The 16313-nt window shown below is 39.3% G+C and overlaps 1 protein-coding gene and 1 pseudogene across 1 annotated transcript; both read right to left on the bottom strand.

The window, feature by feature from the left end:
- Nucleotides 1–5113: 5113 nt before the first annotated feature.
- Nucleotides 5114–7761, bottom strand: LOC139084268 (ankyrin repeat domain-containing protein 40 pseudogene; annotated as a pseudogene).
- Nucleotides 7762–7996: 235 nt separating this feature from the next.
- On the bottom strand, nt 7997–16103 carry LOC103553663 (E3 ubiquitin-protein ligase TRIM22-like). Its single transcript, XM_008524327.2, has 7 exons — nt 15608–16103; nt 14930–15025; nt 14045–14275; nt 10533–10555; nt 9186–9286; nt 8845–8871; nt 7997–8586 (listed from the first exon to the last, which is right to left on the bottom strand). Exons 1-7 carry the CDS (start codon nt 16025–16027, stop codon nt 7997–7999), a joined length of 1488 nt encoding a protein of 495 aa, XP_008522549.2. The 5' UTR covers nt 16028–16103.
- Nucleotides 16104–16313: the final 210 nt, after the last annotated feature.

Raw genomic sequence — 16313 nt, 5'->3', positions numbered from 1 at the left:
ATAAAGCGGCCAGGTCGGGGTACAGAAGTTCAGAAAGGAAACAATATAAAGGCGCTAAGGGAGAACAGGAAGATGTGCTCCGAAGTGCCAAAACCAGAAGCAGAGGAGGTGGGAGATACGAAGAGGTGCAATACCAATTGTAATAGGCTTCTCATTCTTTTGTTTTAATTTTACAGCTGACTTTTTCAACTTGTATGCAAATACACAAGTTTTAACAGGTCGAACATTCCCCACTTCGGCTTTTTAAGACCTAAGTCATCCTTAGTTAATTCTTCCCATTTTGTCAAGTACTTGCAAGCATTGTTCCCATACACATTGTACATGAAACCAGCTGAAGTTCCAGGGTGTGGTTGTCTATCTGGAAGCTGGTCAGCTTTAGAAGCATGATTTTCAATTTTCTCATAGTTTTTCTTCTTTGTTGTAAAGTTTGAACAATTTCTCAGGACAGTATAATAGGTCAGAAATGTGCTGTTTGTGAGTGTTACTCTCTAACGAAAGGTCATAAGCAATCTGTTATGTGCCTCGATTTCTCCCCCTAGCAATCTAACACTGCCGTGGGGGCTTGGAGTGCTAGAAGACTACTCCTCATTTACCCATCCTTGGATGAGTCTTTAATTATTTAGTGTGGAATGGAGTTCCCTTTAGGACAACTATTCATCACAAGGATTGATCCTCCAACACTTCCACAAGGTTCTCAGTCACCTGAAAATGCCTTTCAGCTGGAAGAAGTTGGCGTCCCTTCTCTTCACAGCTGAACAAGTTCAGATTCTCATTTCCTATTACACAGTTTGCTCAGGCTTTATACACACAATTCTTTGCAATTTAAGGCCAAATTAAAAGGACAATGAATTCAGTTCATTCCAAAGTTTCACCTAGGTTCCTCTGGCCTAGGAAATTACTGCTAGGTTCCTCTTACCTAAGAAATGTACCGGTACCACTCAAATTTTCTAGTATTAAGACCTAAAAGATAAACTCTTGGACCTTAGTCTAAAAATGAGGAGATCTGGGGTTGCAGGAGAACTCACTAGGATCACCTGAAGAATTCAGTGAATCAAGGGGAGTTCAATTGGCCCCTTTGGTACAAAGCACTGGTTCAATGTAGATTCCAGGTGGTCTCCAGTGGGTTTCTATGAAATCCTGCCATGACTACACCAAGAAATGATCAATGCAAATACTCGATAATCAATCTATAAAGCAAACTGTGGTGAGTCTATTATGATCCAGTCCTAAGGACCATATAGCCTGGGAGAGAACATCCACTAAGGAAGGAAGCACTTGGAAGAAGTGAGTTGTACAGAGTGGTTATATACCATCTTTGAACAAGGAATATACTCCTCATATGAGAGGAATGTCTCTTTTACTACAGTCATGAGATGCTTTGATAGCACAGCAGGTCAGTGGTCAATGAGATGAGTACAGGTCAGAAATTAATCCTTAGTTTCTGACTGGAAAGAATTACCCCTAAAGAAACGTTGATATGGAGGGAGATAACAGTCCTATGTTTAAGACATCATTCTTAGCTTTGAGACATTGTAAATGTTTAAAGGAGATATACAATACATGCTGAATGGGCAGCATCAGGCCTTTCTGGAAAATCGGGGTCAGGATGAATTAGTTCTAAACCAAATGCCTTCCTCATATATGCCAATATATCATATTGCTTTTCACTTTTCATCATTTGTTGTGCAGTAATGGAAAATGGATATACCTTTTATCTAGTATATTGAGTTAAAGAGGCCATAATAATTGTAGAAGAAGATGATGAGAACGAAGTTATTTTTACAATAATGTAATATTTATTTTATAATTGGAAAGAAAAAATTGTAAAGACTGTGATTCTATATTCAAATTATTTTATTTCTTGAAATGAAGCAAAGCTAATTATCTTAAAATGAATGAATATGCTTTCTTAAAATCATTTATTTCAAGTCAGAAAGGAAGCCAAGAAAAAACTTGAATAGACACCACCTTGAGTCAGTGCTTATGTGCTGGAAGATATCAGAAGTTATTACAAATCTACTATAATAATTCCCACAATATCCCCATCAGGTAAGTTTTATTATTTTTATTTATTTTATGAATGAGAAATTGAATTCCATAGAAAGTAGTTAATTTGATAAGGACAACTAAGTGGTTATAGCATTATACAAAATTTGGTCTAGTTTCCTGTTGCGGCCTTTTAAGCATCTTATTACAATGTTCACCCTCTACACTGAAGAGAAGAGATATTCTCTTCATGTCATCTGCAGTAGCATGCTAGTCCTAAAGTAGCTCAGCATAATATTATCACTTTTATGTCTTCTCCCATCTCATGTATGGCTACAAGAATTGAGCATATCAACTTACATTTCCTGGCACCTAAGGTTTCTCTTAATATGTCCCTGGCCTCTCCTGCAGGTCAACATTTCCTGGCAGTCACTTCTGCCCCACATCTTTGAGAGTCAGGCTGCTGTCTTCACTGAGGTGTGGTACAGAAGAGACAGCTCAGGTGCTGGAGTGACATACACTTGGTAGTAATTCTGCCTCATTCATCAGCCTTGGGGCCACAGGGAGAAATTCTAACAGTTGCTGAACTCTTTTAACCTCCTGATATAAACTTCTCCCTCTTATGATATTTGTAAAGACTAACCAGGAGAATGCTAACGTATATACATATATTTATACAAATGATTACATATATAACTATATGTGTGTATATATGTATATATGAGTGTGTGTGTGTGTGTATACAATTAGAGAGTGAGAGAGAGATACAGATATTTACATTGATCCCAAGCAAGGCACTTTCATTTTCATCCTGCATGACCAAGGTACACATCCTTTTCTAAAGTGCCACGTATGTTTTTTTTTCAGTCAATGTTTAAATATAGTAATACTCGTTATGTTTGAAGAGTCAGCAATGCACAAAGAAAACACCTTCAGTGATGTTTACACACAGAGTAAATATGGGCTTTAAATGTTCAGTGCAGGAGGAGTGGTGAATTCAGAGTTAACAGTTAATTTCTTTTTAACTAAAAGAAAAATCCTTCTTATAAAATACACAAAGCATATAAAAGTATTTCTCTGAATGCATAGAGTAAGACTTTAAACTCAGCTACCAGCAACTGTGCAGTCTTATCCCACTGCGATAGGCAGGAGTCAGTCGACCGCAGAGGACTTTATAAAGGTAGGAGAGACCAGTGTTGGCCCATCTCTCCCTGGAGATGCCAGCCCCTTGTTAGCCTGTTTCCAAGCCCAGGAAATGCCTGGAGCTGTTCCTCTACAGGCAACCTCCCAGCCAGGGGCCTCCACTGCTTCTGAGAATTTTCATTGCTCTGGATGGCTGGAAGAGTTTTAACCTTAATGATGTAGACATAAATTAATACTGAATTTATTTATTCGAGGATAGAACTAGCCTTAATTATATCAATAAATGTAACTTTTTCCAAAGGGAAGGGAAAAAAATGTTAGAATATCTAGCTAAACTAGCTACTGAGTGGTTGAAAGACCAGTGAGCTTTCTTCTTTAAAGCGCTTTGGAGTTAGGGGTTAATAAGTCAACTTTACTCTGCTGTGCAAACACTGTACGAGGGGAAATAACTCATCCTCAGTCACTCGTGGAATATAATTAAGTCACTGAACAGAGTGACTCCGTGAAGTTGGCCTTGAACTCACCTCAACATCAGCTCTGTATTTAGGCGGAGCAGGAGGCCATTATCTTAGCACAACATTCTCATTCACTGACATCTTCTGCATCTTCTCTTTCAGTCCTAGTGTCCCAATAAACTTAACCACTTAGGAAGTTAAGCTTCTCTGGAAAATGTCGGCACTATGGGGAAAAAGCTTCTTAAGACAGTAGGGATGCTCTTCAACGGCCCACCTCAAAGGCCTGGTCTCCTGTTTGTCTGAGTGTGTTAATTCTTATTTCCAAAGATAAGCTGTTTATTTCAACAAAAGAGTGGGTTTCTGTTAACATTAAAGACACTGAAAGAAGAAAAAGAATCCTTGAATGCATTCTTAGAAAAAAACTCTTATGCTATGCTCAAGAGTTCAGTGAGGTGTTTGTTTTTCCAAAACAAGGCCTGGTGAACTCACAGTTGCCTGTGTTAAGTGGATTGGTGTGGTAGTGGGGGATCACTAAGATGAAATTATTTGTTTACAACAGCAAAAGATTTCAGAATTGTGTAAAAATCCCAAAAATTTCACAATGAGCTTTATCTTTGACCTAAAAATAAAGACACTCACATCTTTAGCTCAGTTTCTCACAATAACCTTTAAAATAGCAACACAGTCTGTCTCAAAAATTGCTTTTCATTTCTAGTAGAAAATGAAAGTGGAGAACACTGAAGGGCAATGTTTATTCTCTTAGCATATGGTGCAATTAAGCACACAGATGACTGGAATCATTCAGAGTTTAAAAAAAAAAAAAACTGATGGCTGTTTCAGAAATTGTGAGAGATTTCTCTAGAGACCACTAAGTGGAGGTAATGCAGAGATGACTGTAGGCCTTGGCAGACTAGAGACAGACAAGCAGTCATGAGTATTGACAAGGGGAAAAGTGGAAGACGGAAAGCTTTTTCGGTTTACAGCATATTTGAAATTAGGTAACTATACTCTTAAATATGTTAACTCCCGTAACATTCATAACTACATTCTGTGAAATTTAACAGCGACAAGTCACACTAAAATCCCCTTGTCCAGTACCGGTGCTTTCCCTAGTTCTTTTCTCTAGTTAGGTCGCATTTCAGCAGAGTTGAGAGAATCAACATCGAGAAAAGCGGATCCGCATCTGGCCCTTCGGGTGCACTGTCAACAGCAGTACCTAGAAACAGCCTCCACTCTGTCTCAGCTCCAGCTTGCACAACTCTCTTTCATTCTGCAAGTAAAAGACACTGCATATAGAACCACTGGCTTCTGCCTCTCCAGACCGATTCTCAGCTGTCCATAGCTTCAAGCAACAGGTTCCCTGTGCATGAAGAGGTTTGGACGTGTGCCACATGCTTCTTGGGGGCCAAGGGCTTCCTACTTTGGCAGGGGCTCTGCTAAGCATCCAAGGCATTTATATCAGTAGCTAGTCCTTGGCCCAGAGGTGACACACACTGTCACAATACTCACTGATAAAAGTCGCTGCAGGATTAATGAGTGAGTTTTGAAGCTCTTTTGTTGTAGCAAGAGTTTTCAGTCAGTGTAGATGCAGCATTTCTGAACAGAAAATTATTTTCACTTACCATTAGAACCTGTCCCGTGGGAAATCTTGGAGTTGAGAGACATCTTTGTCCTTTCTTATCAGCGTATGGGATAAATTCCTGCTATTTTTCACTTGATCTGGATTAACACTCAGCTCCAAGCAACTCATTCCAAGCAGTTCTTGGAGGGTGAACTTCAGTCAGTCCTGTTCAATTTCAATGAAATCACTTTCTCTAGTAGATGGGTTCTGAATCCTCACCTGGAATACCAGCTTTTGCTTATTAAGTGGAAATGCTCCAGTGAAGACAAATGGATAGAATGCTGGCAATGATCTTTTACACATCCCATTTTGAGGCTCCAGAGACACTGGTGCTTGCACAGGACAGAAGAGAACAGTGAGCGACTCTCATTCCATGGTGGCTGACAAACAGGACCTAGTTTTGTGCTTTCTCATGTTCTGAGCATGGCAGAGAGGAGAGGCATCCCAGTTAGGAACAAGTGCCAAGAGGTGTGCTCTCATGGAAAGGCTCCTAGCAGGGGGAAGTTCCCCAGGGGGCAGTAATGGAGGTGAACCCTCCACAGGTGTGATTCACAAGGTTTGGAGAGGCCTCCATTCTGCAACTTGCCTGAATTCTCTGCTGTGGGGCTATAGACAAAAGGAAAGAATGGTTTGGCCAAATAGTTGAGAACAAAGGGCAGGTCTCACTCCTTCTTCAGCTAGGGTAGGTTTTTGTCTTCACATCATCCTCTTCCACTCCTATAATCTCATTGATTCCTCTCCTTGATGTTACTTAAACTGGCATTTCTCCTTTTGTGGTAATATTCACTTTGTCAGATCCTAATTTGGACAATTGACCCCCTGGCTATGATTGTGTTTACCTGACCAGTATAAAGAGACCAGCTGTTGACCTCATTTGGGGAATTCACATTCACTTCACTCTCCACTAGTATCTGCTCCTCTCAAGTGTCCCCCTAGGTTGCAGCCACCCACCACTCCCCTGCTACTCTTGGTCCACAGGCCCAAGCCTTCTCCAGTCTTGCAAATCTTGATTCAAATTTTGTATAGTGGCATACCCTTCCCTAAGTTATAATGCATAATTCCATAAAAAGAATTCATATTTTTCCTATCAAAAGTATTTCTATTCTTTATCATAATTCAAAAATGATTTCTTTTTTAAAAAAAGAAGAAAAGTGCTTAAGGTAGTACATACTCTGTTAAACCCAGGTGTTTCACCACAAGGACAAGCACGGATTGCCCAAGGGCTGTCCCTCACAAGGACAGCCTAGACATGACCCTCTCTATAGAATGGATCATGCTAACTTATGCTGTCTGCATTGAGGTTTTGGAATGTGAAAAATGAGACCTCACTAGAGCCAATTATCATTTTATTGAAGAAAAAACAAACCAAAATAAAACTTTTCCTCAGGACATTAATGTAGCTTACACTTTCTCAGTGATAATAACAAATATTTATTCCCACAACTAAGACTCTTCGAAAAGAACTTTACATTTAATGTAATATACGTTCTCAAAGTTATCCTAGGAATTACGTACAATCTTTCACATCAATTTTTATTTTAAGAAAATAATTCCAAGACATGTTAAGTAGCTCATTCCAGGTTAAACAACTTGCAAGCAAAGAGACTGAGCACCAAATATCTACCCTTGGTAAATATTTTATTTATGTACTTCTTGCTTTCCCTCTGTGATAAACATGGGGAGCCATTGCTAAAAGCAACAGATTCTTAAGGATTCATTGTTTAGGGACAGATTCCATGAACTCTCCTTGATAACATGGACAGGGCTGACAAGCATTCCTTTGCTAATTTGTTAAGCAGCAGAGGGAATGAGGAAGAAAACAAATGTCAGATGAGTAACAGCAACACTATTCTTTCTATGGGAGGGATTAGATGTGTTTCCCTTGGAAATACAAGGAAAAAAGTATTCTATCCTAATGGAAAAAAGATATTAGGAAGAAAATTTCAAGCTTTCACTTTATGGTAAGGAAGTGTACAGACTTTTATGCCTTGAATTGTGTTCCCTCAAATTCATATGTTGTAGTCCTGACCCCTAATACTTCAGAATGTGGCCTAATTTGGAGATGGGGTTCTTATAGAGGTAACTAAGTTAAAATCCTGTTATCAAGATGAGTCCCATTCCAGGATGTCCGGTGTCTGTATAAAAAAGGAATTTAGGGGCTGGCCCCATGGCATAGTGGTTAAGTTTGCGTGGTCTGCTTTGTCAGCCTGGGGTTTGAAGATTCGGATCCCGGGTGCAGACTTAGAAGCACTTGCTAAGCCATGACGTGGTGGCATCCCACATAAAGTAGAGGAGGACTGGCACAGATGTTAGATCAGCGACCATCTTCCTCAAGCAAAAAGAGGAAGATTGGCAACAGAGGTTAGCTCTTTGCCAATCTTCCTTACACACACAGAAAATAAACAAACAGAAAGTAAATTTAGACACAGAGCCATGCACAGTGTGAAGATGATGTGAAGGGACACAGGGAGAAGACAGCCATCTACAAGCCAGAGAGAGAAACCACAAACAGATCCTTTCATTACAGCACTCAGAAAGATCCAACTATACTGACATCTCGATTTTGGACTTTTAGTCTTCAGAACCAGGAGAAAATAAACTGCCATTATTTAAGTCACCCAGTCTCTGATACTTTGTCAGGTAGCCCTAGCTGACTAATAGAAAGACTTTATAAATAAATGAATGGGGAAAAAAGGAAGAGGCAGTCAGAATGGTGCAAATCAACTCAGGTGCAGGAGATGAGCCCCAGGACAAGGGCACTAAGCAGAGGTGGGTGAGGGATTAAGAATGTTCAGGACCTCGGCGGGCACACGATGATGGGGCGTGGACAGTTCCAAGGATTGAAATATGGACAAACAGTCTTAGGAAAGTGACATTCAGAGAACTTGTAGATAAGTGACCCATGGTTTGTGACATTGAAAAATGACACAGTGCCTGCTTCATAGTCTAGGAAAACCCCAACACAATGGGGAGGAACAGCCATGGAAATAGTCAAGACATGGTAACCAGAGGTGGAAGAGTCCTCAAAGGCATTGTACACAGATCCATTCTGTAATCCTATAACCCAGTACCCAGCTCGAGGTCTGTATCTGGAGCAAATATTTTGACGATTTGCCTTTCTGTGGATCAAGTAACACAAGAATACTCTGCCGTGGTAAAATTCATCATCGCATACACCCAGGATCCAGGCATTCTTTTTGGACACATCTACTTCCCAATAATATTTCCCTGAAGAGAAACTTTGGAGGCCGACAGCATCAAAAACAGAAAAATCATATGAAGCTGTATTCCCAGATGTAACAGGTTGAATAATTCTCACTTGTCTCTGATCCTCAGATACAACAATCTTTCTAGAGCTAGTTGGACTCAGCATCACGTCCACTGTAAGAAAAATCACAGGGTCAGGTGAGGGACATAGAAAGGTTGCGTCTTGTAACATTGTGAAGAGGAATATTGTGAATTGACTGGGAGGAACTTGTGGTGATGTGTCAGAGATGACTAGGACACTTAAGAGCTGTTGTATGTATGTGTCTTTGGGGAAGAACACATGAAGCTAAGATCATGGGACATATTGGTAACCACAACTTCAGAAAAGGGATCAGAACATGGAGATTTGAAGACCCTGTAACTTCTTCTTACCCCAGTAGCATTGGACCTCTGTGAGCTCTGAAATGACAAAAGTTGCAATGATGTTGTTAGAAGCAAAGCAGTAAACATTCATCCCTGTCCTTGCTCTAGAGTGGAGGCGGGGGGGGGGGATCATTGTAAATCATTGTAAGGCTATGAACTGGTGAATGAGAGGACAAAGCAGATAGCTGGGCATTCCCCCTTAGATCTGTTCATCTTCAGAACAGAATCTCTCTCTCCTTGTCTGGCCTGCCTCCCCTCTTTGACCCTAATCTAGAAACAGCATCCATTCTCCCATTTTTCCCTGATACTACAAGAATTCAACACCCACACTCTTCCGTGTCCCTCCTCACCTTTAAACTCTTGCAGCATCCCGCTCAGATCAGGAACTCGGAATGCACGCTTCATTTTCTTGGAAACCTTTTTTGGCTCTTTCAAGGTCCAGGTCTCACTCCTAGAGAAGACAAAAGTTGATGATCACCACATTTCTGACCTAGGTCTCTCCAAGACCTTTGCCTCCCTCACCTTTCATCCACTGACACACTGAAATACTCTTCACTGAAGAGCCTGCGGATGGGAGAGAGGAGAGCCCTGATGCTGCAACCAGAAAAAAACATGCTCATGTCTACCTTTCCATTTACCCACTGTGTGACTATGGGAAGGTATTGAATTTTCAGAGGCATAGTTTCTTCCTTCCAAAATAAAATAATTAACATCTCCCTCCCTATCTCGGAGAAATCATGTGAAAATATATGTAATAATGGATATATTACACCAAAAAAATAAACTTTGGTACACTAACAAAATTAATTTCTGGTGAAGTCACTGAATGGATGTGTGTTCCAAGAGAGAGAATCAGAAAATGAGCCTGCAGAAACTGGCTGCCAGGTGTTTAAGACATGTCAAGTGTGGGAATACAGTCTAGAATGAACCGAGATCTTCAAAGTCTGCTCCCTAGTAGGGAGGCCCTCAGAATAACATCTGTGATTTCAGTTCCTTTGGGAAAAATTATAAACACTTGGAAAAGAAGATATTATGAACAACAAAGTAATAGGAGTCTGAATTTCATGTGTTAGGAAAGAGCTTGATGCTGCCACATAGGTGTACAAATTTAGACACAGAGATGTGGCCTCTCCATTCTGGCTTCAAATGTCTGTGACTGAGATGGATTAATTGTTTGCACCAGGGCAAAAATATTCCCCGAGATTTAAGTCTGTTTTGGAAAACCTAAACTGAAGCACATAGATGGGCCTGGTCCTCTATTTCCAGGGCAGAAATTTAAACATAAAGGAGTTGTCTCCAATTATGGGTGATTTTTGGCAGATAAAGAAGACACTACCTTCCCACGGCAAGTAAAGCTCCTGTGAAATACAGGCACCTGAGTTAGATACAGGCACACATGGTGAAGAAAACTGATAAAGTCACAGGACTCTGAAAAGGCAACACATTATCCCTAATATTGCTATGGACCCAAACTCTGCAACTTCTCACCACCTAAATCCCCTACCAATGAATCTGGCTCATTCCCAAAAGTTATAGAACACTCAAGCTGTGTATATGAAGAGAAATTCAAAATAAAACTACTACTCAAATTTCCTGCCTTGAGTGATATTTTATTTTCATTGACCATCACATAACTCTGAAGACTGTAAAACTCTTTTCAAGGCATGGAAGGACAATCTCTGGTTTCTTTCACATACCTTTGCAGGATGCCATTTACATCCTAGGGAGCAAAGAGAAAATATTAGTGAAGAAATAATACGTCCTCCCCACTTACAATACTTCATCAAACACCCACCACCCCGAGATGTGGTGAGAAAAGACCTGGTCCAAATTGAGAGCCCAAAGTAAAGACAAGACCCAGGACAAACACTCCAGAACATTCATGAGATATTGTCATGTATCTTAAAAGTTAGTAACAGCTTTGAGACTTGTTGAAGTACAGAATGAGGCTTCCAGAATCTGGATGTGAGACATATTTATGAGCAAAACAAGAGGTTCCTACTTTTTTTATCCAAAATACATAACGCTCTCCATGAGATGATTTCAATAATTCATTGTTCTTTCATTGTTGAATAAAAATGTACATTGATGTACTTTTATTTACCAAGCATTATGCCAGCCTTTACACAATCAAAGATGAGTAAATGGTCATAATATTCCTCAAGAAGTTTGCATGGCTTTTGCTGAGGGTACAAGCAAACAAATGTACTAATGTGGCACTTTTCAAGTCTATCTCTTCTCATTTTATACACTGTCTATAAGAGACCTCATCTACTCTCTTCACTTCGACATGCATGTATGTCTAGTTAATTTCCAACACTTTACTGTTACTCAGTATTTCCTCTTACATTCAGGTTAATATATTTAGTATTTAAAAAGCTACAGGAACCAGTAACTTAGGATGTGTAAAAGGTAACAGTATTCACACATCAAATTGTCTCCTCTCTTAGACCCATCGCCCATAATATTACCAATATCCAATTAGTCACTGTTATAAATGTACAATATTTACCCTCCTCTTCAGTCTCTATCATGCCAGTTTAGTCCACATTCTTAACAGATTTTAGTCATGTGATCTTCTTTATCATCACAGATATTATTTTATTTGTTTGAACAGATAAGTACAAATATATTTGGGCATTTTTATCCTGGATTTACATCCTCCATGTCACCAAAAACTAGGCCAACAGCTGGGCCTACACATGCCAAAACAAGAGTTTTGCTTTCTATATTAGAGCTTTTGTTTCAATATGACAAAAACCAAATAAAACTAGATTGAGTAGAGAAAAGTATGGGAGGTAAATATAACTTTGCTCAAAGATTATTTTTGAAGCTCAGACATGGTCATCAGGATCTGGTCTATGTCCTTCTCCAAATTCTATTTATTCCCTCTATCTTGACTTTTTTCTCAGTTCATGAAGAGAACATAAATCTCCTGATACAAGCTACAGAATAAAAGAGGACTTCTCTTGTCAGTTATCATAACTAATTCAGAGGCCTGCATGGCATTGGCCTGCACTGGATCAGATGCCAATATTGAAAGCATCACTCTGTTGTTGTTGGAAGGAAATGAGCAGAGTTTAAGGCAAATTTCTATACTTTACTAGAATTCAACTATTATTTATCTGATGTAGATCATGATAGGACAAGGTCCATATTGTAACCATGAGAACAACCACTATGAAAAGAACTAAAAAAAAACAAAACAAAACAGAGAATAGGAAAACAAAATTTTATATTAGAAAGATTTCTTTAACACAAAAGAAGCTTCTTAAGAAGAAAGAGGTGAACAAAAACCACAGGATGCATAGATAAAGCAAATAGCATATGCTAAATTTAAATACAGTAATATCAATACTTGCATTAAATGTCATTGTCTTAATACTCTAATTAAAAAGCAGAGATTGTTTCACTAAATAAAAAGTAAAATTCAATTATTGCTATCTGTAAGATATATTTTGGATTCAAAAACACAAATAGGGCACTTGTAAAAGTATAGAAAAATATACACCACACAAGCAACAATCATAAGATAGCTCAAGTGCCTATATTATTATTACTTGATAAAAGGAAATTTAATACAATAAATATGAGAGAATGAGAGGGAAATTTCATAATGACAAAAAGATCAGACATCAAAAAGGTATAACGATTATAAATGTATATGCACCTAACAAAAAAGCTTCAACATACAAAAAGCAAGATTAAAAGGAAAAATAATTCAATGATAATACACAGAGAATTCAATAACTCACTCTCAATAATTGAGTGAACAGCTTGCATGCAAACTGTCAAGGATAGAGAAGACATAGAAAATACTATCTACCAATTTACCTAACAGATCTCTATAGACCATTTCACACATGAATGCAGAATACACAGAATTTTCAAGTTCATGTGGAAAAACTTTCTGGACATACAATATTTTAAGCTACAAAACCACTGTCAATATATTTAAAAGATTGAAATAATAAAATACATGTTTCTGATTTTGGAGAAGAATTGCATTTGAAGTCCACAGCAGAAGAAAACGTAAGAAATCAGTAAATATGTTTTAACTAAACAACACACTTTCAAATATCCCAAGGCTTAACGAAACTATCACAAAGGAAATTTGAAAATAAGATGAACTGAGTGAAAATAAAAGAGAAATAATCAAAAAGTATGCCATACAGCTAAAGCAATGAATTTATATCTTTGAACACTAGATCAGAAAAGATGGTCTCAAATCAGTGATCTATGTTTCCATTTTAAGAAAAGTAAAAAAGGTGCAGCAAACTAAAGTCAACGCACACGTGCACACTTGCACATACACACCCGATGAAACATTAATGGTGAGAGCAGAAATAACGGATATAAAAGGTTTAAAAATAGATGAAATCAATGAAAGGAAAAGACTGTTTCATCAAAAACATTAACAAAATTGACCAAACATAACTAAACTGACAAAAAACAAAGAAAAAAAGTAAATCAACAAAATCAGGAATAAAAGAGGGGACATTACTGTGAGTCCTGTAGAAAGTAAAGTGTTTATAAGGGATTATTCTGATTAACTTTACATCTAGAAATCAGACAACTGAGACAGAATGGACAAGTACCTAAAAAGGCATACATTACCATAAACTGAAACAAAGACTGTAAAAAATCTAAATGAACCTAATATAGTAAAAATAAGATTATTTTAAATATTTCCAAAAACCAAAGCCCAGAGTAAGAAGGTTTCACTGGTGAAATCTATTGAATATTTAAAGAATGAATGAAACCAGTACTTCACGGTTTCTTTTCAAAAAAACAGAGAAGGGGGGCATATCTCAAATGCTTCTATAAGGTATAAAAAGATAAACCTTTGGAATCCAAACTGCATTTGTTTGCCTATGATTAAGCTGGGTTATGATGAGGTATCTCATAAATGCTTTACACCACATCAGTGATAACAGGAGCCTACTGAATATCACTGGATACAATGGATCTTCTTTCCAAGGTCAAATTTTTGCACGACATTTGATAAATTAAATAAAAACGAGACTTTTCCCTTGTTATCCATGCTTTCAGTTATTTCTTTAACCTCTGAAATAGATGCAGGGAAGATGTAGTGCAGGACCAAAGGAACCTTAATGTCACCAACACAAAGAACACAGTAATACAGAAAAGGAAACTAGTCTATTTTTTTGCAAAATCTCAGATGCTGGGGCTTCTTCCCAAGTCTTACCTGCAGCATCTCCAGTGCTGACCCCTGCAAGCGATGCTCCAGATCTGAGATGAGAGAGCTCACCAACTGGCTCTGCTCCACCAGCTGATTCTCAGCCTCTGCCAGGTTGTGTAGAACATCTCCTGCCTGATTCTCCAGTTTTAGTAGCTCCTTCTGCTCCTCATCGTCCAGGATACCTCTCAGTTGTTTAAACCCTGCCTGGATACGTTGTGTCTCACTTTCTATTTGATTCTTCAGGAATGAGAAAGAGAGAGGAACTCAGGCTCTCACGCAGATATTAGAAGCTGGACAAAGAAGTCTACTGTTTGGGAAGTTCTCACAGGGCAATGAGATAGAAGCAAGGGAGAAATTCTTGGGGACACTGACTTTTTCCAATTATTTTCTGTTCATCACATTCAAAACAATGCCCTCAAGTGTGCAATATTGAGGCCAACCTTGAGCCAAGAAAGGGATAGCTGTATGTGGCTCAGCTTTCACACAGCTGTCCAGAACAATGCAGCCTCCCTGCATTACTCCTGACCCTCACCCCACATTGTTCCAAAAGTTGAACACTCAGGACACAACCATGAGCCACTGCAAAATGTCTTCCTGTAGAGGAGTCAACATCTCAAAAACATGACGGGAAAGGAACACAGCATTCGCTAGCCATCCTCATCAGAGAGTCCATCTATGGGAATACCTCCTCCAAAAATCTATGTTCATTTGTGACATTCTCACTTTCCAGCCCCACCCTACTAGGGAAAGGATAAAGAAGATGACTATTCAAATGACTTTTGAACATATCAAATATCAGGAAACAAAGAGGAAGGGGGGATCCTTGTACCTAACACCCAAGGTCTTGCTCAGAAATTCAGTCTAACTCCCTCAGGAAGTGACCCCACATACATTCCAGGAAGTTCTCTCCTTTCTGACATCAGCTTCCAACTTCTCAGCTTCCTGTAGCTGCTTTCTCATCCTCTCTAGAGCTTCCTGGAGCTTCTCCTGGGAGAGAGGAATCAAGGCAAAGTCAAGATCTGGGTTTTTTTGCATCGGAATAGAGGATAAGTGGGGAAGAATTGAGGCTGATCTCCAGATAGACTAGAGTTTACAGAAACTATGAGAACAAAATTAGAATCTATGACTTGGAAGAAAACCTGAGGTGGTGAATGTGTCCTTTAAGACTCAGGTGATAAGAGTCAGCATCCCTTCCCCAAGAGAAGATTGATTCTCTTTGTTCTAGAAGAAGAAAGGTGATCTTGAGGAAAGAACATACATTTCAATCCATGCAGCTCCCAGTTAACCCTCCTGTTCCAAGAGATAACAAGAGCTTTTCTTGGGCAGCAAATCGCCATCTACTAGCACAAGGTACAGAAATATCTATTTCTGACTAAAAGTCTGTATCATAGGCTTATCCTTTTATAATTGGATGGAATGCATAGAAATGTCCTTTAGGCCTTGGAACGCGAATATAGGAAGTGATCTCAAGCCTCAGAGTTGTTTTCAAGATCACTAAATTTGAATGCTCAGTGTATATTTCCCATGAAGTACCATTCTACCTTGTCTTTTTCCATGATGGTCTCTTACCTGGTACTCCTGCACAACTTCCTCTACGAGGAATGTTTGGTGGTCACAGTGTTCCTGAGAGCACTCACAAAGCCAGCAAATGACCTTCCCATCCTCCTTACAGAAGAGCTGGAGTTTCTCTTCATGACGTACACAAAGATCTCTTTTCTGCTCCTCTTCTGGCCTCAACTTGACCTCCCTGAGCCTCTCCGCTATGTTGGCCATGGACTGATTAGGCTTCAGGTTCCCAGGCTTGTAAGGGATTTGGCACACAGGGCACCTTCTCTCTGCTCCTTGGTCAATCCTGGAGTCTTTGTTTGCAGTGATGCAGGCTTGACAGAAGTTGTGGCCACAGTCTAGGCTCAGGGGTTTTGTCAGGAGCTCCAGGCAGATGGGGCAGGTCACCTCCTCCTTTATGCCCACCAGGATTCCTGCAGCCATCACATCTGTTGCCCGGTCCCACGTGTCCTAACTTCTGAGGCTCCTCTTATGCACAGATCCCTGCGTGATTGGGAAGGTAAAGTGGGGCAGAATAAGAAAGGAAGTAATAAAATGATTCTAATTGTGTAGAAATCAAGGACAAACCAAGACATATATCAAAGGGCAGAAAAGAAAAGGTGGCCAAAGAAGGGAAGAAGGTTGATGATCTGGTAAAAGGAATTTTTCAAAAAATCTCAAACACTTCACTTCCAGTTCATCACCCCTGTAAAACCCATCCTTATTTCTG

Source organism: Equus przewalskii, chromosome 6 (genome assembly GCF_037783145.1).
Source record: "Equus przewalskii isolate Varuska chromosome 6, EquPr2, whole genome shotgun sequence".
NCBI classification, from domain to species: Eukaryota; Metazoa; Chordata; class Mammalia; order Perissodactyla; family Equidae; genus Equus; species Equus przewalskii.
Note: the sequence above shows the minus strand (reverse complement) of the source record. Positions and strands in the feature narration are given on the sequence as shown.